Raw genomic sequence first — 22,408 nt, 5'->3', positions numbered from 1 at the left:
TGCTGAGTGGCCATAATGTTACTGGTTGTGGGCATGTGTTAATTTTAGTTATTCACGATTTTTTGTTATGTGTTCTAAAGCCAATATATTTTTTTAACCTCAGATATATGGTGCCTGATTAATAAAACAGCATAGCACTAAACAGTTCAGAGTTCTTGAATATAAAGTTCAAGGTGGAGAATGAACAGAAGTGAGAGCAGAGAGACTACTGGACACCAGAAAACAGAAAAGCTTGTGTGCCATATAAGTGAGTTGAACTCTATCACAAGCCATTAAAGAATATTGAACAGGAGCGTGTCCTCATCAGACATCCCTGTCATATAGCTGACTCTGGGCATAGTGTGGAAGACAGATTGGAGATCAGACTGGAGACGGGGAGAGGCATTAGAAGGCTGATGCAGAAGTAAAGCTCTATACCTGGGCAAAAGTGAGCCATGGAAAGCTAAGGGGAAAAGCAACGTAAGACAATATCCTACAATGGAAGGGAGGTTTGGGATGGCCATCCAGAGATCTGAGTTCTGGTCCTAAATCTGCCATTAATATTTCCCCTCTTTGGGCCTCAGTTTCCCCATCTATGAAATGATGGGATCCTCCCTGTTGACTACTGCTTCATATTACTATTACTATGCACAGAAAATCAAATGTGTACTCTGGGAGTTCAGACCAAGAAATTGTGCACACTATTTCTCCCCACCAAGTACTGACCAAGCCCCACCTTGCTTAGCTTCAGAGATCAGATGACACCGGGCACATTCAGGGTGGTATGGCTAGAGACTGAAAACTGTTTCTGAAGATTGTGCTGCATTAGAGTTGCCATCAGTAAGTCCCATATAGCAAATGCACTTGAGAAATCCATCCTGGTTACAAACCTAAGCCTTCTGCTACTCCTGCTCTGCTTCTTAAGTAGCAAATACAGGGATAAAGATGTAATAGAACATAATATCCTTACAAGTCTGTGCATCTTTTTTTTTTAAGTAGTGGCTTAGGGACCTTAAAAAAAAAATACCCTTTCCTTTTTGTGCCTTTCTACTGAGGTGGTCGTTTTTAAATCTTCCATCCTTTAAAATTTTCCTGTTTGTTTTGTTTTGTTTCAGATTCCGCCTCTCTTTACCAGAGTCCAATCGCAGCAACATTGAGGTAGGAGTCAAAGCTCTCAAGGTTCTCTGTCAAGGGAAAACTGAGAATTTTCCTATATTGTAGCTGGATGACTGTTTTCTAAGCCCCTGAGTACTTAGTTTCCCCTTGAACATAGGTTTTAACTTTAAAATTCCTCGTGTAGCTACTTGTCTACCAACCCCATTAACTTTTAAACAGGACAGGAACTCTCCAATTCTCTTTTATCTATTCAGAAAGATTTAAAATAACTTTTTTTAAAACTAAGACCTATGTAATGTTGGGAGAAAAAAAAAACCAGGCATTTTCAGGGATATTTCATTGTTTGGATAAAGAATCTTTAAGAATTAAATATAAGATCCAAACTCCCAAAGATGAGGCTATCTGTAAATTCTTAGGCCATGATTAAGTTTGCTCTTTGAAGCCTTTCTAGCCATCTCCTAAAATCGTATCAAGGCTGGTCGTGCAGGTACCTTTTTGGGGGCCCCAGCCTGGTGACCTCCTGATTGGAAGAGTATTATCTCATGGAAAGAAGCCCCTCCCCAAACTTCCGGGAGATCATCCAAATCACTAATTGATGTCCCTATGCTCATGGTACACATAATCCAGAGCAGTGGTTCTCCCCTAAGTCCAGTTTTGCCTCCCCCGCCCTGGGGACATTTGGCAATGTCTGAAGACATTTTTTTGGTTGTCACAATCTGGGGGGTGTTATAAGCACTTAGTGAGTAGAGGCCAAAGATGCTGCTTAACATCCCACAGTGCACAGGACAACCCCCACAGCAGAGAATAATCCTTCCCAAAGTGTCAATACTGCCAATGATGGGCAGTCCTATTCTAGAATGTACGTGTGTGAGTGAGTGAGTGAGTGAGTGAGTGAGTATGTGTGTGTATATGTAAGTGAGACAGGGGTAGGGTGAGACAACAAGCAAATTTATATTGTATGTGCTGAAAAATATTATAGAGAAAGACAAGTCAGGGCAAGAGAATCGGTGGTGCAAGTAAACATGGAGGTGGTGATTACAGCATTGGGGTTGTTGGGACAATTAGCTGGGATTATATACGGAATTTATTTAGCACGTTGAACACATGGCAGGTATTAAATAAATGATGGCCATTGTTTTTACAAAAGTTCATTTCAGTTATTACCACCTCTGTGTCAAGGGGCAGTATAGCGTAACGGTTACCTATACAGACTCTGAGACCAAACTGCTAGAGTGAACTCCCACTTATTGGCTCTGTGGCCTTGGCCAGGTCGCTTAACCTCCCACAGGGCAGTCCTGGGACACAGTAAGTACTGAATTTATTACCATGTTCACCAGAAGCAGCCACTAAGAGAGAAATAGCACTGCGGAAAATAGCGAAGAAACCAGAGAATTTATCCAGGAGACCAAACAAGATGTTTGTTTGTTTGTTTAGTTTTATAGGAGCATCCTGATTTTCAGGTTGGGAACATGAGGAGCCAGTGGCAGCAGTGCTGGAAATAACATCTTTCATGCCAGACACTGAAATTTAGAATACCAAGATTGTCTCATGCACTGTGGGTTAGCACCTCCATGGCATAGCTCTTTGGTAGAGGACAAACTATAGTCCGTGAGAAAGTATAGCTGACTTTCTCATAAATATTTCCTGAGCCTAGAGAAGGCAAATGAGTCCCAAGTCTTCTAGGAAGACCCCCCAAAAAACTGCTTAGGATCAACAACAGAGAATGCTAACAATGACATTTCTGAAACAAATGACAGTGGTTAATACTGGACATTTTACATAATATTAACTTTTTAAACATGAGACCAACCCTGTGACATTCGTGCTGTTTATCTTTATTTTACACTTGAGGAAACCAAGACATAAAGAGGTTAAAGACTTTCCCAACATGACCTAAGTGGTAAAAACAAGAGGTAAACCTAGGAAGGCAGCCTCAGAGCCCTCCTTGCTAGGCTGCATAGCTTGCTTAAGCATGTAGGATGTTCAAAATATTTTCATTGAGTGAATCGATGTTCATCATGTCCATTTATTTTTAATACCTGAACCTTCCCAGGAGCTGACACTCTGGTAAGATTTACTACCATAGTTTACTCAAGATAAACTGGATGTTCTGGTGAGACTGTTAAATATGGAGCATAACATAATGCAACGGACCTCAATTAGGGCAGACTACTTACTAATTGGGATATTTATCAATTGTTTAGATGGTCTTACTTGGTAAATATCTTAATTGCCATGTTTGCTGCCACCGTGTGGTCCCTCTACATTTGTTGTCACCATGATCTAGCATACCCAAAGAGCAGAAATGTCCATCCTCAAGGAGGAAAAAAGATTGGGAAACTGTTTAATATGCTTTCCTGCAAAATAGTGTTCAGTGTCTGGAAAGCGAGACTGTCTCTATGGGGAGATTGTAACTATCGCCCTCTGTCGTGATAAGGTCTGGGGAAGTGCACATCCAGACCAGGCATGGTACTTTCAAAATGCCAGGATTTGGCAACTGATTTAGTATCCCCTTTCATTTTAGGTCTTGAGGTTTGAGAATATTCTGTCCTCCATTCTCCACTTTGGTATCCTCCCACTGGCCAACGGTAAGACATTCTGGGGAACATGTGACTTTGAGGTAATCAAACATTGGGGATTGTTTGGGACTTTCCACCCCAAGGCCTGTACTTGTAGCACGTTATTTTGTAAATCCAGACTAATGCCAGAATTTACAGTTTGTACCATCAATGATGTGATTGCAAAATTAGTTATTCCAGTCCAAGCCTTGTTAACAACACTACCTGCAGAACTCAGCAAGAACAGTCAAAGCCTGGTTGAGTTAAAGAGATTGAAACTGGGGCGCCTGGGTGGCTTGGTCGGTTGAGTGTCCGACTTCGGCTCAGGTCATGATCTCACAGTCCATGAGTTCGAGCCCCGCGTCAGGCTCTGTGCTGACAGCTCAGAGCCTGGAGCCTGTTTCAGATTCTGTGTCTCCCTCTCTCTGTGACCCTCCCCCGTTCATGCTCTGTCTCTCTCTGTCTCAAAAATAAATAAAAACGTTTAAAAAAATAAAAAAATAAAAAAAAAAGAGATTGAAACTGCCCTCCTGAGGCAGTAAAGAATCTCCTTCAGGTCAGGCAGAAATGAGACTATTCTCCCTAGAGGGCATCTCTGTGGTTTTATACACAGACCACCATCTGGATAGACAGTTTTAATGAAGGACAATCCTAGTCCCTCTCCCTGTATGCAACCATTCACAAACTGCAACATCTTTTTTAAAAAAAATTTTTTTAACGTTTATTTATTTTTGAGACAGAGAGAGACAGAGCATGAACAGGGGAGGGGCAGAGAGAGAGGGAGACACAGAATCTGAAACAGGCTCCAGGCTCTGAGCTGTCAGCACAGAGCCCGACGCGGGGCTCAAACTCACGGACCGTGAGATCATGACCTGAGCCGAAGTCGGACGCTTAACCGACCAAGCCACCCAGGCGCCCCATAAACTGCAACATCTTGAGTTTGTCTTGGTTAAAATACACTTTGTATCAGAGACCAAATGTTCTCAGACCTACAAATTACGGAATTTTCAAAATATAAACTGGACAAGTTGCCAGCATTTTTCTGCCATCCAAATGTACATAATTGCATGTGCATTTTTATTAAGCACTTCGTTAATTAAGTAAGCATTCATCTAGGAAAATGCTAGGGACAAAGAATGAAAACACAGAAATCAGGAAGAAGGAAAATATATATTATTTAAAAGCTGTTTATTTGTCCTTTACTAAAAAGTTTGCTAAAACTGCTATGTCTGTGCCTAGTTATCTTACACCTTGTTCTATATTTTAGCAAAATTGCAGCAAGGATTTCCGCTGCCCAACCCACACAAAATCTCCTTTGTCAATTCAGATATTGAAGTTTTTGAGGTAAGAATGTGAATATTCTCCTAACTGCCCAATTTCTTTCATACTAGAATAAGCCTCTTCCTAATTTGCTTCCTCTGTTTTACGCTACTTTGTTCTGCTTCGTGTGTTTCCAGCCCACATTTTACAGACAAAACATTTAACTCTTAAAGTTTGCAGTCAACTATGAAAAGCATTTAAACTTGAGTTGAAAAATCAACCCGAGTCTGATTTCCTTTCACAGCCAGACCTATTCACACCACAGTACGAGACGGTACAATGTGGTGTGTCTGTTTCATTTATTCTCTCATTGAACTTTGGCCTGAACCAAAGACCCTCCTCTAGGTTCAGGATCTGTTGTGAGCTATTTCTTCATTAATCGTGATAAACAAACTTCAGAACACCTTTTTTCTTCCATTTTGACATTTCTGGGGGGGGACGGGGGTGGAAGTAAGATTCTGATGGAATTTTCCAATCCTGTACACTATTGCCCACCCCCTTCCCTCCCCACCTCTCCTTCTATAGTCGCTTAAGTCTCATAAGGTGACAGTTATCCCAAGTGGCCTGCTCCTATGTCTGAGGCACTCACAAGGGGATGGGGGCGGGGTGGGTTTGACCCAGAAGAACCCAATAAAGAGACCATCTCTCCCTCACTCCTCAGCAAACTCAGATAGCCCATGGCTGCCGGTCCACAGAGTGTGATGTTGTCTTCACCCTTGCATCCTTTTCAGGGTTTCCTTTTGATTTCCACCGACCTGAAGTATGAAACGTCCTTAAAGCAGCAGCCAAGTTTCCATGGTTGGGAAGGTCTGAACTTCATAAATGGACAGTGGAGGGGGAAGCCAGCTGCTTGATTGCCTGTTGGGAGTCCACTCCAGGAAGTAGATGACCCTTAATCCCACAGCTACTGTAAACCGGGAAGGGGCAGACAGTACACACTGGGTTGTAAGCCCTAGTGAAATGCTTAGGCTGACAGTTTTCTTTCTCAAACCCTCAGGGAAGAGGGAGGCAAACTGGGTTAAAGAGCTAAATCAGGGTGTGTGTCTCCACGTGTATGGAGGGGTGGGTGTTTGGATGTGTGTTCGTGTTTGAATGCACATTTGTGTGCTCCTGTGTTAATAAGGTGCTGGGGCCAAGAGCTAGCCCTGCGCTTCTGAGGAGGTGCCTGAGAAACTCTGATTTGCGTGACAGCTCCCTTGAGCTCTTTCAGCAACCCAGGGTTTCCCACACTTCCCTGCATATTGGATTTTATGTTTTATATTTACTGCTACTGTCCTCTGTTTTTAATTAAACTTGTTTTCTATCAATGTCAACCTTGTCTTTTTTTGGAAAAATTCCCTGCCTTGGATTTTTTTTTAAATAAAATAAGACAAAGATGAGAGAATTAACATCCTTAAGTTGATGAAAAGTGAGATTGTGCAGATTTCAAGGTTTGAAAAGGGAATACTTTAGGGGGCCTGGGGGGTTCAGTCCACTAAGCATCTGACTCAATTTCAGCTCAGGTCATGATCTTACAGTTTGTGAGTTCAAGCCCCTTGTCAGGCTCTGTGCTGATTATGCAGAGCCTGCTCAGGATTTTCTCTCCCTCTCTCTCTGCCCTCTCACACTTGCTTTTTTTCTCTCTCTCAAAATTAATAAACCTAAAAAATTTTTAATAAAAATAAATAAAAGGGAATACTTTGCCTCTTAGATGTTTCTGGTGAGAAACAGTGGTCATAGGAGACTCTGGAAGTTTAAGTTTTAGGCTGTTTTTCCTGCCACATTAAATGAAATGACAGTGCAGAGTACCAAACTTAGATCGTTGGTAGTTGATGATATTAAATTGTTAGAGACCTAATCATCGGGTGAAACTGAGGCAGAAAAGGAGGAAAGAACCCATATGGATAACTTAAGAAATGAACAGAAACCGCAAACTTTGCCTTTGTGGCTCTGATAGTCCAGCCGAGGTGTGGAAGAGAGCCCTTTCGTGGATTGCCTACCACACCCCGTGCTGGTTACTCCACAAGTGTCACTCATTTCACAGACACTCTCAAGAATTGTGGTCCCATTTTACAGATGAGGAAACAAAGGTGAAGAGAAATGAATCACACAAGGCTGGTAAGTGGCAGAGGTAGAAATTGAATCCAAGTCTTACTGATTCCAAAGTCACTGCTATTTACGTGAGGTAGGACTAGAAGCCATAATCATGTAAAGATCACTTACTACTGCAAGCAAGTGACACGCGTATAAAAGAGCATGAGCATAGGGTCCCTAGTGGTCCCAGAAGGGAAGCCTGGCTGTCCACAGGGGCTTGGATTTACTCATCTTTGTCGTGCACATCGGCCACAGTTACCACCCTCATCAGTGTTTGGTGGAATAAATGATAAACTGTCACTTTCTTTCTTTGGAATGTGCGTTTCCGACAGAAAAGTTACTTCATTTGCATCCATAAATTCATTGAAACATTACAAGTCTCTAGATATACTTGTTGAAACATGCTTCTTCTTTTTTTTAATTTTTTAAATGTTCATTTATTTTTGAGAGAGAGAGAGAGAGAGAGCGCGCGAGCGAGCAGGGGAGGAGCAGACACAGAATCTGAAGCAGGCTCCAGGCTCGGAACTGTCAGCACAGAGCCCGACGCGGGGCTCGAACTCACGAACTGTGAGATCATGATCTGAGCTGAAGTCGGACACTTAACCAACTGAGCCACCCAGGAAGGAGCCCCAAGGGATGTTTCTCATGTCTAGATATTTTCTTCCCCTCTCTGCTGGGAATGTAAACCCCAGGCAGATATTCACTACAGCAGGTGGGCCCGATCCAGACAAGCACTTCCAAAACTAAGGATGACTAGATCTCACTTAAAACGACTGCATTTAGATTAGCTTTAAACCTGGAAGAGAAGGACAAGTAAATATCCGAAAAGGTAAGCACTAGAGGGCAGTCTAATTTTACGCGAGGAAAGCGATTGTTCCCACGAGTTTCGAGCCTCGGCGCTTGCCGTCGCCGGTCCTGCGGCGGAGCCGGCCGCGCCTGCGCGTTGACTGGGCGAAGGTGGTACTTCAGGCTGCGGGACAGCGCGGCAGTAGCTCTTCAAAGCGGAGCCGGGAGTTTTCGCCACCGTTGCCGCCGCCATGAGTCGCAGCTATAATGATGAGCTGCAGTTCTTGGAAAAGATCAATAAAAACTGCTGGAGAATCAAGAAGGGCTTCGTGCCCAACATGCAGGTGAGGCGGAGAAGCAGGAGCCGGTGGGGTGGCGGGGCCTTCTCGCCTGGGGGCCCGCGGCGCCTCCTTGCCCACCCGGCCCGGCCTCCCCGTCGCTCTCCCTACCCCTAGCTAGCGCCCGGGCCGCCCCTGCCCCCCGGCAGTGTTCCGACCGCCGCCACCCCCACCCTCCGGCCGGCCCCACCTCCCGGCCGGAACGGTCCCTAGGCCACGAGGACCGGCAGAGCGGAGCGTGTCTGGGAAATGTACGTGAACACGAAGTCGGCGCTTGCGAAGCGCTTTGACACAGAAGTCTCAAAAACGCCCCGTAAGATGTTACACTCCCGAGCTTCAGAGACGTTAGTGGGTTGTTTTTTGTTTTTTTTTTAACCCGGTGGCACAGCCGGTCCGGGGTGGAGTTGCTGGGACACGAACTCCGTTCCTGAGTCATGCTGGTCATCTGGGTGACGTTTACAGAACGCTGAAGCAAGTTGCTAGCCTTCACTGTTCTGTGTGGGTTTTTAATGAGACGTTTTTTGTGTCTCAACAGTTTAAGTTCACAGGTCAGGGTAGCCTGTTTTTAATAATCACCTCGCTAAGGATCGGGTGGTGACACGGCTTCCTCTACCCCCACCGCACCCCCCCCTCCCCCAGCAAGAAGCCCAGCCAGGACTCGATACCCATTTTACTTCGCTTTCCTCTGGCGGAGTGATGTATTCCCAACGGAGCCTTGGGGACCCAGTCCCAGGGAGTGTGAAAGCCCGGGCTCAACTGTACTTCTCGGGCTTCATTGCCATTTGTGTCTATTATCTTCCATTAAAGTGAAGGAAAAAAGGCATTTGTAAGCTTTTGGTGCATATGTTATTAAATAGCTTCTGAAATCCCTTAAGGTGCCTTGTAAGTGTATTGAAGGTTTGTGATTTGGTAAAAGTTCCTGATAGCCATTTCACTCTTTTACTCAACATCAAAACTTCCTGAGTGTCCAACATTGAGCAAAGCACCTAGCTAGACGGGAGAGGAGAGAAAAAGCTCCGGTCCTAAGATTCTTTTTTTGCTGTTTTCCATTTAGCCAGTTCCTGTTGATGGAATCTGGTTCCCTGAAAGAAGGAATAGGAACTAACCATGGCATGATCATGGTGACACACTGTCCGTGTCTGGTAGTGATTCTGGCTTGACCTGGGATACACACGCGGCTGCTGATTCTGCCCAGGAGCAAGTCTCATTTTGCTAGGCACTTGTGGTTTAACTATTTGTACAACAAACACTTCACCACCACTTCTCGCCTAAGAGGGGTGAGTTGAAATCTCCATATACTGCTCCTAAAAAGATACAGATTCTGCTAACCCTGAATTGTATTCCCATTCTCATTGAGATTAGTGACTTCACAGAGATTGCCCCATCCTACTTAATCTCCATTCCTCCCTTAAGACCCCTGGGCTGCACTAAAAATTCCTCTTCCCTAAAACACCCCCCTCCCACCTTTGTCATCTCTGTGCCTCCTTTGTCTCCTAAGTGTCTCCTAAGCTCAGGTCATGTCCCTGTTCTTTGAACGCTAGTTCAAACAGTGAACACCCGTGAAACCTCCGAGGGCTCCCTAGGCTGCTGAACCACCTCTGCATCAGTTTCTCCCATGGGACATGCCTGTCATGGCAGTTGCCTCGTGGTACTCTTAATTTTCTAGTCTGGGCTGCATCCTGGACTGGAAATTCCTTGAAAATGGGATCTTTCATATTCTTTGTTTCTCCCCTAGTGGCCCAGTACAGTGCCTGAAACATAAGTCCTCGGTAAATGTTTGGTAAATTAATAATTGTGGCCCTTATGGGGCACCTGGGTGGCTCAGTCAGTTAAGAGTCCGACTCTTAATTTCATCACAGGTCATGAGCTCACAGTTCATGAGTTCGAGCCCTACATCGGGCTCTGCGCTGACAGCAGAGGATTGGGATCTCTCTGACCCTCTCCAGCTTATGCACATGCACACACACACTCTCTGTCTCTCAAAAATAAATAGCCATTAAGATATATGTGTATAAAAATAAATGTGGCACTTAGAAAATTGTACTGGAGACATTTTCCTTCAACTAGTATTGTTATTCATGGAGAAATCCTCTTATAAAAGAAAGAGATTTGTCCAGATGATTAAGTGTTAAGTCTTTATCCATTATCCATTAGTGGGCAGTTCCTTCATAATATTTGATCTTTGATAAAAATGTTCTGGCCTTTGGTGTTACATAATTATGTCCCCCATTGCCTTTTTATGTTCTATTACCAAGCTTTTTTATCCTATGAAAACTAACTATATAGATTATAGAACTAAACACACAGCTGCATAGCTACATGTTAAATTTTTGCTGTTTACCTAAGTATAGATCTGTAGATCAGCATAGGACACAATAAAGTGTAATGTGCTATTGTCTTAAGCACGAGCAAAGTACACTAAGGTCAGATGACTGCATTTTTATGTTTACAATCTTTTGGTTTTTTTTTTTTTTTATTCATCTATTTATCAAGACCCACTGATTTTTAGAAGCACAAGAGCAGTAGGACTTTTGACCTTAGAGCATAGTTGGAAGACTGCTTTATCACACATGCAAAAAATATTTTACCTGTTGAATTTTTTTTTAACATTTATTTTTGAGAGAGAGCGAGCAGGAGAGGGGCAGCGAGAGAGGGAGGATCTGAAACGTGCTCTGTGCTGACAGCAGAGAGCCCGATGCAGGGCTCAAACTCACGTACCCTGTGCCCCTCACGAACTATGAAATCATGACCTGAGAGGAATTCAACCAACTCAGGCACCCAGGCACTCCTACCTGTTGAATTCTAAAATATGGCTTCGAGAGTAGGAGAAAAACAAAATAATTTGTGAACATTGCAACATTAAAATATATTTAAAGATAGGAACATCTTGTAGTCTTTGGAAGTTTTCTGCTTGCTTAAGGTAATGAGAAAGTGTTTTATAAAGAATAAAGCCAAGTAAGTATTATGTACAGTATTTATATTCTATCCATTGCCTAGACACTGGGCATGTGCTCAGACATAGTTTTTCCTTTTCTTTGGTACCAGGTTGAAGGAGTTTTCTATGTGAATGATGCTCTGGAAAAATTAATGTTTGAGGAATTAAGAAATGCCTGTCGAGGTGGTGGTAAGTACATTAGAATTTTACGTGTGGCCACATAAATAGTGTCTTCTCTGTGGTCTGAAAATAGTAACTCAGTGATAATTTAAAATACAAAAGTATTGTAGCTGATGATCAAGACTTAAATGAGACCAAAACCTGTTACTTATTTGTGATCACATTGTTAGCCACCTGGCTTTCTAGAAACTATTTGGAGCTGGGTGGACCTGGTTGGTTTCGCAGCTAACCTTGGGCAATAAAAGCTACCATTTATTGTGCACTTACTGTGTGCCAGGCAGTGTACATAGATGACCTCATGTAATTCTTCGAGTCACCTTAAGAGGAAGATGTTATCTCCATTTTACACATGTGTAAGTCAAGGCTCAGTGACATTAAGTAGTTTCAATTTGTCCAGGATTGCAGAGCTTCTTGGTAACAGAGCCAGAACTCAAAGCCAAGAGTATCTGATTCCAAAGTCCATATTCTTAACCAGTACACTGAGTAGCCTCACTGAACTTCAGCTAATCTCATCTATAAAAGAGAATTTTATTACATTTATCTTGCAGAACTGCAGTAATGTTTACAGATAAATGTATAAAGCTCTAATATAACGCTTTAATGGTGATGATATAAAAATGGAACCTAGTTTTAACCCTTTTATTTTCAGCTCGACAAACCAAATCCCACTCCTCTCCCCACCAGGACATCCTGACTTGCCTACAGTGACACAGCAACCAAGTGACAGAACTGGGCCTAGAGCCCCCTATCCCCTGCCTCTCAATCCAGTGTTTTCCCAGCTTGTTCACATTGCCCTTCTTTGTCTCTTACAGTAAATCCAGTGTTGATTTTTTTTTTTTTTTTTTTTTGGTAAATAATATAAACTGTTGAAAGAATACATTTTTTTTACATGGGCAACATAAAATTTAATAGTTGTTTTACATTTCCCAGTACAGTGTTTGCAGGTACCCTTCTCGTGGTATGCACAGAACACTGACGCCGTGTTTCTAATCCCTGTGATTGACCTCACTACCTTCCTTTGTGTGTGCTGCCTTCCCCCTTCATCTCAAACATCCTTTCGTGTTTTGTTGTTCTGGTAGTCCTAACCACTACCCTTCATTTCATGCAAGCTAGAAACATATGAATATCCTGAATGTTAAAAATCAACCGTGTCTCCTTTTCTAATACTGAATTTTTGTCTTCAGGTGTTGGTGGCTTCCTGCCAGCCATGAAACAAATTGGCAATGTGGCAGCCCTGCCTGGGATTGTTCATGTGAGTCCATGTTCAGAGTTTTAATCATTTATATTTCTCTTCATCTAAAAACTTGCTGAGTGGGCGACTGGCCACATATAACTGATAGTGGTGTCATTTAGACAGTGACTTTCAAACACGTAGAAATAACCATGGGACTTAAGTAATTGAGTCTGGGTAACATCTCAGTTTTGGTTCCCTTTTGCTAGAATCTAAGCATTCAAAAACCTTTGAAGTAGTGTTGTTTTCTTGTTTCTTTGTCACAGTCCATCATTATTCCTGGATCAGTGTACCAACATTGAAAGTTTCACTCTGGCCCCATTCGAGAGGATGACTGGAGAAAGAATGGACAGAAGTTTAAGGGTTAGGACTGTGGAGCAGAAAAAAGGACAATGTACCTGTTGTAGACATGACTGGAAAAGGAGGGTGGTGGCGGTAACAGGGAGGCCCGGTGGAGCTCCACGTGGGGCCCCCTCCATAGTCTGACATTCAGGTTCCACCATCAGAAGAAGATATTAAATCCTTACAACAGACTTTTGTTGAGGTCTTTATACCATTTACTGTGCTGGCACTTGGCTTGTGTGTTTTTTAAGTGTGTAGGTGTCTCCATATGTCCTGACCATGTTTGACCTGCATTCTTCCTGGATCAAGGCTGTTTCCGGGCCCCAGATATAGACAGTATACAGTATTCCTACCATCAAATGGATTATATTTTCCTGTGATTGCTTAAGCACTAAGGATCTGTATAAATCAGATTATTTCCCTTCATTTAGCCTGACATGACCACAATTTTTCCGTGTCTAAAGATTATCTTTAAAATGTAATACTACCTTAGGGGCACCTGGGTGGCTCAGTCGGTTGAGTGTCCAACTCTTGATTTCAGTTCAGGTCATGATCTCACGCTTCATGAGTTCAAGCCCTACATCAGGCTCTGTGCTGATGGTGCAGAGCCTGCTTGGGATTCTCTTTCCACCCCCTACCCCGCCCCTCCTGCGCACTCTTTCAAAATAAACTTAAAAAAAATAATAATAATAATAATAATACTACCTTAAAGTTAGTATGTGGCCATCCTATATCATGTTACATTGAGGCTTTTCTGTTTTCTGTTACCTCAGTTAATGGTCAGAGTTTATTTTTTTTTTTATTTTTTTATTTTTTTAACGTTTATTTATTTTTGAGACAGAGAGAGACAGAGCATGAACAGGGGAGGGGCAGAGAGAGAGGGAGACACAGAACCAGAAGCAGGCTCCGAGCCATCAGCCCCGAGCCTGACGCGGGGCTCGAACCCACAGACCGCGAGATCGTGACCTGAGCCGAAGTCGGAAGCTTAACCGACTGAGCCACCCAGGCGCCCCGGTCAGAGTTTATTAAAAAGAGTTTTTCTTGCTATAGCTAGCTTTATGATTAGGAGACTTTACACTTCTTTCCACCAATAGAGAAGATTTCCTGAAAATAGAATCTTGGTTTGGGAAGACTTTGGCCTATAACCTATTTGAGAATTAATATGACTTGTCAGGCAACCAGAGAGCCAGGTTGAGAAAGCTGGATTTCATTTTCTAATTCTCTTTCAGCGATCTATCGGGCTTCCTGATGTCCACTCAGGTTATGGGTTTGCTATTGGGAACATGGCAGCCTTTGATATGAATGACCCCGAAGCAGTGGTATCCCCAGGTAAGGTCACACTGTGCACGTCTGCCATCAGGTGTGAAGCATAGCCCTTCTGGAACAGTATGGACATCTCTCAGTCTCATCATGTTCTATCCTTTCTTGTTTTCTCATTTACTGAGGGAATTAATTGTGAGCACTCAGAAGCTATTAAAACATCAAGTAAAGCATACATTTATTGAAAATTATTTGGGCTCCTCTGTGCCAGGCACTTTTTAGACATTGGCTACAGAACGAACTGAAACACTTCACTGGCAAATTATGTGTCGTCTTTGTGTCCCAGTTAACTTTTGGGAAAATGGGAGCCAGTGTTACTTCCACGTAGCATCACCGTGAGGATTGAATGAGTTAAGCTGTGTAAGATACTTAGCACAGTACCAAGTACGTAGGAAGTGTTTGGGACGTGTTTGCCCTCATCATCATCATTATGATTGATGTCTAGTTGTATATATCTTTTCTGGTGTGGGGTGCTTTCACTGAAAATATTTCACACCAGATAATGTCTTTGCTTTCAGAGTCTGAAAAAGAAATGAAAGTTTAAATTATATCTGGAGAGTTCTGCCTTTTGCGATGGTGGATAAGCTTGTTTCCGAGCAATCCTCTGCCGAGAATAACAAGAAAGGCTGAATAAAATTTTTAAAACAAAATAAGAGAGAAAAACACATCTGATTGGAAGCGTAGGAAAGCTTTTGAAACAATAAGAATTTGTGAGGCAAAGACCAGAGAAAAAGTGCAAATATGTGAGCGCTGCATTTAGCTCTCTTTTTCTCCTGAGGTAATGGCAGATTTCAGTCAGTAAGGATATAGATTTGAACAATCCAGTTAGCAAACTTGACGCCTTGACCTCTAATAGGTACGTGTGGTGTGTGTGCACACATGTCACAGTGCATCCAAGAACTGTGGAATACACATTTTTCCAAGTGCACACAGAATGTTCACAAAATTGGCCACACTGCTGAGCCGTAAATCGGGTCTCAAATTTTAAAGCATTGAAATTAACAACAGTTCTCAAACTTTTTGGACTCGACCCCTTTATCCTCTGAAAAATGATTGAGGGCTGTTCTCAAAGGCTTTTATCAGTATTTACCTTACCAGAAATTAAAACTGAGAAATGTGTAAAACAGTAACACACAAGTACGTGTTTCATTATCCATCATCTTTCACGTAGCCTTTGGAAAACTGCACAGAAGAGAAAAGTTTAAAATGTAAATAATATGTTAGCATTATTTTTTTAAGCTTATTTATTTTGAGAGAGACAGCATGAGTGGGGGAGGGGCAGAGAGAGAGGGAGAGAGGATCCCAAGCAGGCTCCGCACTGTCAGCATGGAGCCTGATGAAAGGCTCAAACTCACGAACCATGAGATCATGACCTGAGCCTAAATCAAGAGTCGGACGCTTAACTGACCAAGCCACCCAGGGGCCCCATAGCATTAATTTTTTTTAAGTAGGTAGGCTTTATGCCCAGCATGGAGCCCAGTATGGGGCTTGAACTCATCAACGTGAGATCAAGACCCGAGCTGAGATCATGAATTGGATGCTTAACCAACTGAGCCGCCTAGATGCCCCAGCATTATTATAGTTACTCTTACAGACCTTAAAGCTTTCCTGGACCACGCTTAAGTACTCCTGGTACCGAAGGTATTACCTATTACAGTGGAATTAAGTTAGAAGTCATTAACAACAACAAAAACTAGGGGGAAATCTCATATATTTACGAAGTAAGCATGTGTGTTTAAATAACCCACAGGTCAGGGGCGCCTGGCTGGCTCAGTTGGTTGAGTGTGTGACTCTTGATTTTGGCTCAGGTCGTGATCCCAGAGTTGTGGGATCAAGCCCGATGTCAGGCTCTGAGCTGAGTGTGGAACCTGTTTAAGATTCTCTCCTTTGCCCACCCCTCATGGGCATGCATTGTCTGTCTGTCTCTCTCTCTCTCTCTCTCTCTCTAAAATATAAATAAAGAGGGGACCTTGGGCGGCTCAGTCAGTTAAGCGCCCAACTCTTGGTATTGGCTCAGGTCATGATCTCACAGTTTGTGAGTTCGAGCCCTACGTCAGGCTCCGTGCTGACAGCACAGAGCCTGCCTAGGGTTCTCTCCCTCTCTCTCTGCTCCTCCTCCACTCTCTCTCAAAATAAATAAACTTCTAAAAATAAATAATAAAATATAAATAACCCATGTGATCAAAAAAAGATCGTAATGGGAACTACAAAATAATTGTAACTGATGTTAATAAAAAATACTGTCTAAAAACTGGGTTATTATTAATGCCAAATGTAGATAGAAACACATGGTCCTAAATGTACAAATTAGAAAAGAAGAAAGGCTGAAATGTCAGGAATCTAAGCATTCATCTCAAAAAGCTAAAGAACAACAAACCCAAAAAAGGTAGAAAGATGGCAATAATTAACAAAATTAATGAAATGATATATAGTAGAAAGGATGAACAAAGCCAAATATTGGCCCTTTGAAAAAGCTAATAGAATTCATAAACCCCCAACAAGAATGATACCCAGAAAAAGAGAAGCACATAATTCCCATTTTAATCTCTAGATGACACTCATTGCTCATTACCACTTTCCTGGCCCACCAAGTACCTGTAGTATGTACATCATTTTAAACATTTTGATGCCATCAGACTTTACCTACTTTGTGGGTTCCTTAAAAAAATAGTTAACCTTGGGGCGCCTGGGTGGCTCAGTGAGTTAAGTGTCTGACTTCAGCTTAGGTCATGATCTCGCGTTCGTGAGTTTGAGCCCCGCGTCAGGCTCTGTGCTGACCGCTCAGAGCCTGGATCCTGCTTTGGATTCTGTGTCTCCCTCTCTCTCTGGTCCTCCTCTGTTCGCACTCTGTCTCTCTCAAAAATAAAGACTAAAAAAAAAATGTTTTAAGTTCACCTTTGAAAGAATAGCTATCTTTCACACCCTGTATTAATGGTGAGAAACCACAGGTAACATTGTTCAACTACCTGGTTTTGCTGATCTTTGACTAACTTTTCTCTATTTTATAGGTGGTGTCGGATTTGACATCAACTGCGGTGTCCGCTTGCTCAGAACCAATTTAGATGAAAGCGATGTCCAGCCAGTGAAGGAGCAGCTTGCCCAGGCTATGTTTGACCACATTCCTGTTGGGGTGGGATCAAAAGGTGTCATCCCCATGAATGCCAAGTAAGAAGACAACTTTCCAATAAATAGAGTGAGAAAGAAAATAACCACAATGACCCTCGAATTCATATCTAATGTAGGACGCTGAGGAGATGGGGATTATTCAGTCACTTTTTAGGAAGTGGTAATGCATTATTCTTTTAAGCATGAGGTCCTGCCTATATATTAGAGACATTAGTCAACAGATGTTCATTAGAACAGCTTTTGACATACAGAATTTATAATAGAATAATACCAACTGACAGTTATTGAGCACTTCCCACATGGAAGGCGCTGTGCTATGGTGTATGTATATCCTGTCGTTTCATCTAGATAGTAAACCTGGTATTATTCCCAATTTACACGAAAGGAAACTGAGGTTTAAAGAGATCATAGTAGGGGCGCCTGGCTATGTCGCTCATAGTGGCTCAGTCGGTTGAGCGTCCGGCTTCAGCTCAGGTCACGATCTCATGGTTCGTGAGTTCGAGCCCCGCGTCAGGCTCTGGGCTGATGGCTCAGAGCCTGGAGCCTGCTTCCAATTCTGTGTCTCCCTCTCTCTCTGCCCCTCCCCCATTCATGCTCTGTCTCTCTCTGTCTCAAAAATAAATAAAAACATCAAAAAAAAATAAAGAGATCATAGTAAGGGTGCCTGGCTGGCTTAGTCAGGGTCATGAGTTTGAGCCCCATGTTGGGTGAGCGTTCTTAAATAAATAATTTTTTTTAGAGTGTATTTATCTTGAGAGAGAAAGGGAGAGAGAGAATCCCAAGCTCTCTATCCTGCTGGCACACACTTTCACTCTCTAAACAAAAACAAAACAAGCAAACAAAAAACAACTTAAAAATTCTTAAAAATAATAAAACTATAATATCTCTTGTATGGCACTTACTATTTTTTTTTTTAAATGTTTATTTATTTTTGAGAGAGAGACAGAATGCAGGTGGGTTAGGGGCAGAGAGAGAGGGAGACACAGAAGTAGAAGCAGGCTCCAGGCTCTGAGCTGTCAGCACAGAGCCCGATGCAGGGCTCGAACTCACAAACCGTGAGATCATGACCTGAGCCAAAGTGGGATGCTCAACCAGCTGAGCCACCCAGGCGCCCCGACACTTACCATTTTATGTTGCAATTATTCATGTAAGTGCTTTCCTCAAAATACTGGAATTGCTGAGAGCATAAACTTTGCATCCAGCACAGTGTCTGGTACGCAGGTGACAGTAAATGGGACTGCTTCCCTCTACCCTGTTGAGATGTGGTCATCGTAGCTTTTGCTCTGCCTTGGCTGTGAAATGACCAGACCTTATTACTCGCTCAGAGACTTGGAGGAGGCCTTGGAGATGGGTGTGGACTGGTCCCTGAGGGAAGGCTACGCGTGGGCTGAAGACAAGGAGCACTGTGAGGAGTACGGAAGGATGTTGCAGGCTGATCCCAATAAGGTCTCCGCAAGGGCTAAGAAAAGAGGCCTTCCTCAGGTAACACTTCGGAAGAACAACATGCTCATTTTTACCATATATTTTTGTTGAGGGCAAAAGTTGTCTTCTATGTGGCAAATATAATCCCCAGGTTTTTTTTTTTTACAGTATATCAAAAAGAACACAAACTTGTTTATGTTTTGTTGTTACTCTTTTGGAAAGGTATTAGGATCTCGCAGATTTCATAAAATAAAACAAAGTGTGCTGAATTAGAAATGAATGTGAGAAAAGTGGGATATGATTATAAGGCTTAAAATGTATTCCCAAATTGCGTATGAACATACTTTGACAATCTGCAGATTTGGCTGAATTTTCTGGAGCCTAAAGTGAGAAGACATACGTTGTCAATTTATGGTGTTCATGAGATCGTAATATACCACATGTTTGAAATCTACAGCTAATTGGGATGGCTTTCCACTAATTCGCTGTGACTGTGGGCAAGTCTCTTTTGCTTCTCTGGGTCGGTTTTCTTATCTGAAAATTGGAATAGTTAAAACTAGACACCCTCTAAAGACTCTTTCAGCACTTCTATTCCATGGTCCCTACATTTATTAATTCCAGTTATGGAACATATTCTTTCAGTGGTGGATAGTGGTAGGTGTCAGTGAACTCATTGATGTTTCAAAAAAACATTTGAGGGGTGCCTGGGTGGCTCAGTCGGTTGAGCGTCCGACTTCAGCTCAGGTCACGATCTCACGGTTCGTGAGTTCAAGCCCTGCGTCGGGCTCTGGGCTGATGGCTCAGAGCCTGGAGCCTGCTTCCGATTCTGTGTCTCCCTCTCTCTCTGCCCCTCCCCCATTCATGCTCTGTCTCAAAAATAAATAAACATTAAAAAAAAATTTTTTTTTAAATAAAAAAAAAAAAAAGGAAAGAAAAAAAAACATTTGAATTTGGACCTTGTGTAGGAGTCCACATTCACCAGAGTTCATCTCAAAATTTGACCTTTCTCTCCACGATGTTTAAAGTGTCCTATGAGCCCTTTAATGGTCTGAGTTTTGGTTTATGAAGCTTTTTATATGTGCATACCTCAAGCAGATAATGATACACTAAACTTCAAGAACTACTGTACCATATTTTTTACTGTGTATTGCTTTAAATGCATGAAGCATTTCTAAGGCTCAGAAATGTCTTTGTTATATAAAACATTGTGATTATTTTTTGTTACTGGTTGTTTTTACCTATTTGCTTTTTAAATGGATTTTTTTTTTAAAGCAGAATTGAAGCTATTTTTATCATTCTTACTTTTGCAGTTGGGGACCCTGGGAGCAGGAAACCACTATGCAGAAATCCAGGTTGTGGATGAGATTTTCAATGAGTACGCTGCTAAGAAAATGGGCATCGACCATAAGGGACAGGTGTGTGTGATGATCCACAGCGGAAGCAGAGGCTTGGGCCACCAAGTAGCCACAGGTATATTCTGGACCTGAGTTTTGACTTAGTGCTCAAACATGCGTTTATGGAAATAGAGATTTAAGAGAAAGCTCTCAAACCATACTGTGTAGGTTTTACTATTTCACGTCATGTTGAAGATTAAATGAAATAGTATATGTAAAGTGTTTATACATTTATGACATATACAAATATGTCTTACGTACCTATACTGCAAGATTAAGTATCATGGTGGATTCACTGAGGAAATGGGCAAGGACCTGCCCTCAAATTATCTCAAGAAAGCGATGTCACGTTCATTAAAATGAAAAGATAGTAGTTGATAAAATGCTATAGAAGAGTCGATCTAGAGTCTGTAGGAAAAAGATTTTGGGAGTGGCATGAACACATACTATTGCAGTTTGGACAATCACGCACAAAGGACATTCATGACCGAAAACAACACGGACAAAAGAGGAGGCAGGGGAATAGCACAGTCTCTTTGATGATAGTGTGTGTGAAAGGATTTATGAATATGTGGAAAGGTATGTAGACACATGGAAATTATTACTAACCTTAAGTTGCATGTTATATAGTTCATCCTTCTATGCATGTTTCATCCTATGGGAATTTAGTAATTTGGGCCAGACTGACCCATTAGAATCTTTAATCTAGCAAATATATGGAGCATTGACTAGTAATACTGAACTTTCTACTGAGTATTCTGAGCACTTCGTCATGAATTTGGTTTTTCTGCAGTTCTAGCAACCTGTCTCCAACTCTTTTCTGTTAAGTCATTGAAAGATTATTTTTAAAAACTGTGATGGTAATAAAGTGTACTTTACTGCTTCTATTCATACATTCTCATGCCAAGAAAGGAATAACTAAGATCATATTGTTGCTGTTTGAGTACACATCTCATTCCCCTTAAAAAGTTCCTGGAGGGAAGGTGTTGTCTTCATAGCCCACATAGCTTCTGTCACACAGCTCTGACAGAAGATGCCTAATAAGTATGTCTTGACCAAGATGAACTTAGAAACACTTCAAAGGGAAAGTTGCATTTTGCTTTTCAAAGAATGGGCTTGAGTATAGCCTGCTTTTCTGCAATCTGAATTACAAAGGGAAAACTGGCTGGTTCAGACTTGCTTCTCTCTTGTCCAGATGCACTGGTTGCTATGGAAAAAGCCATGAAGAGAGACAAGATCATAGTCAACGACCGGCAGTTGGCTTGTGCTCGGATCGCTTCCCCAGAGGGTCAGGACTACCTGAAGGGAATGGCAGCTGCTGGGAACTATGCCTGGGTCAACCGCTCTTCCATGACCTTCTTAACCCGTCAGGTACAGTTGAAGTTGCTCTTCTGTTATTCACGGTGAAGTTTAAAACAGAGCTTACAGAATTTGGTTTTCAAAGTGTAACAAATATTGGAAATATTGGGAATGTCCAGGCTCTTGGTGTCTCCTCGAACCAAATCAGCAGGGTATCAGGCATGGGGAATGAGGGAAGAAGAGAGCCAGAATTGTTCCTAGAGTTTGCCTTGAGCAGCAGAGAGGATAGAAGTGCCATCCACGAAGACTAGAAGGCTGAGGAAGAAGTTCTGAGGGTGGGATCAAGAGTAGCCCAGCAGCTTTTCAACCAGCATTGGAATTTACAGAGTGGAATTTGCGATGTGGTGTAAAACATGGTTTTTGTCTTTTATGTGAAGATTAATAATACTGCTGTATTTGAGCTCTTAAACCCCTCACTCCCTTCAGAAACAGATGAGCTGAAATCAGTTAGGTGAGTTCTAAAAAGCTGGTTCTGGCTGCTTTTAACTCAAGCTTTTCCCCTTAGGCTTTTGCCAAGGTCTTCAACACAACTCCTGATGACTTGGACCTACACGTGATCTATGATGTTTCTCACAATATTGCCAAAGTCGAACAGCACGTGGTGGATGGAAAGGAACGGACACTGTTGGTGCACAGGAAGGGATCCACCCGAGCTTTTCCTCCTCACCATCCCCTTATTGCTGTTGATTACCAAGTATGTATTAAGCCATTTGTGGTTTCAAGCCATGGGGGCATGATTTAGGTGGCTCTAAACATGGGTGAATTTAAACAGAAAGGCTGGGGTGCCTGGGTGCTCAGTCAGTTGGGCATCCAACTTCGGCTCAGGTCATAATCTCACAGTTTGTGAGATCAAGTCCCGCATCAGGCTCTGTGCTGACAGTATGGAGCCTGCTTGGGATTCTCTCTCTCTCTCTCTCTCTCTCTCTCGC

General features: G+C 42.4%; 2 protein-coding genes across 7 annotated transcripts in view; both read left to right on the top strand.

Annotated features, from left to right (window-relative positions):
* The window catches only part of BPIFC (BPI fold containing family C), a 54,985-nt gene extending 48,493 nt beyond the window's left edge, over window positions 1-6,492 (top strand). For all 6 annotated transcript variants that reach the window (XM_049627522.1, XM_049627519.1, XM_049627517.1 and 3 more), the window contains 4 exons: window positions 1,095-1,137; window positions 3,620-3,683; window positions 4,921-4,997; window positions 5,705-6,492. In XM_049627522.1, the coding sequence (XP_049483479.1) occupies window positions 1,095-1,137; window positions 3,620-3,683; window positions 4,921-4,997; window positions 5,705-5,827 (307 nt within the window). In that variant the 3' untranslated portion in view covers window positions 5,828-6,492. The remainder of the gene's footprint in view (window positions 1-1,094; window positions 1,138-3,619; window positions 3,684-4,920; window positions 4,998-5,704) is intronic.
* Window positions 6,493-7,979: 1,487 nt separating this feature from the next.
* The window catches only part of RTCB (RNA 2',3'-cyclic phosphate and 5'-OH ligase), a 22,638-nt gene continuing 8,209 nt past the window's right edge, over window positions 7,980-22,408 (top strand). Inside the window, exons 1-9 of the mRNA XM_049627523.1 lie at window positions 7,980-8,176; window positions 11,216-11,294; window positions 12,470-12,537; window positions 14,088-14,187; window positions 17,187-17,343; window positions 18,630-18,786; window positions 20,037-20,196; window positions 21,316-21,491; window positions 21,985-22,173. Of these exons, the coding sequence (XP_049483480.1) occupies window positions 8,084-8,176; window positions 11,216-11,294; window positions 12,470-12,537; window positions 14,088-14,187; window positions 17,187-17,343; window positions 18,630-18,786; window positions 20,037-20,196; window positions 21,316-21,491; window positions 21,985-22,173 (1,179 nt within the window). The 5' untranslated portion in view covers window positions 7,980-8,083. The remainder of the gene's footprint in view (window positions 8,177-11,215; window positions 11,295-12,469; window positions 12,538-14,087; window positions 14,188-17,186; window positions 17,344-18,629; window positions 18,787-20,036; window positions 20,197-21,315; window positions 21,492-21,984; window positions 22,174-22,408) is intronic.

Source organism: Panthera uncia, chromosome B4, assembly GCF_023721935.1.
Source record: "Panthera uncia isolate 11264 chromosome B4, Puncia_PCG_1.0, whole genome shotgun sequence".
Lineage (NCBI taxonomy): Eukaryota > Metazoa > Chordata > Mammalia > Carnivora > Felidae > Panthera > Panthera uncia.
Note: the sequence above shows the minus strand (reverse complement) of the source record. Positions and strands in the feature narration are given on the sequence as shown.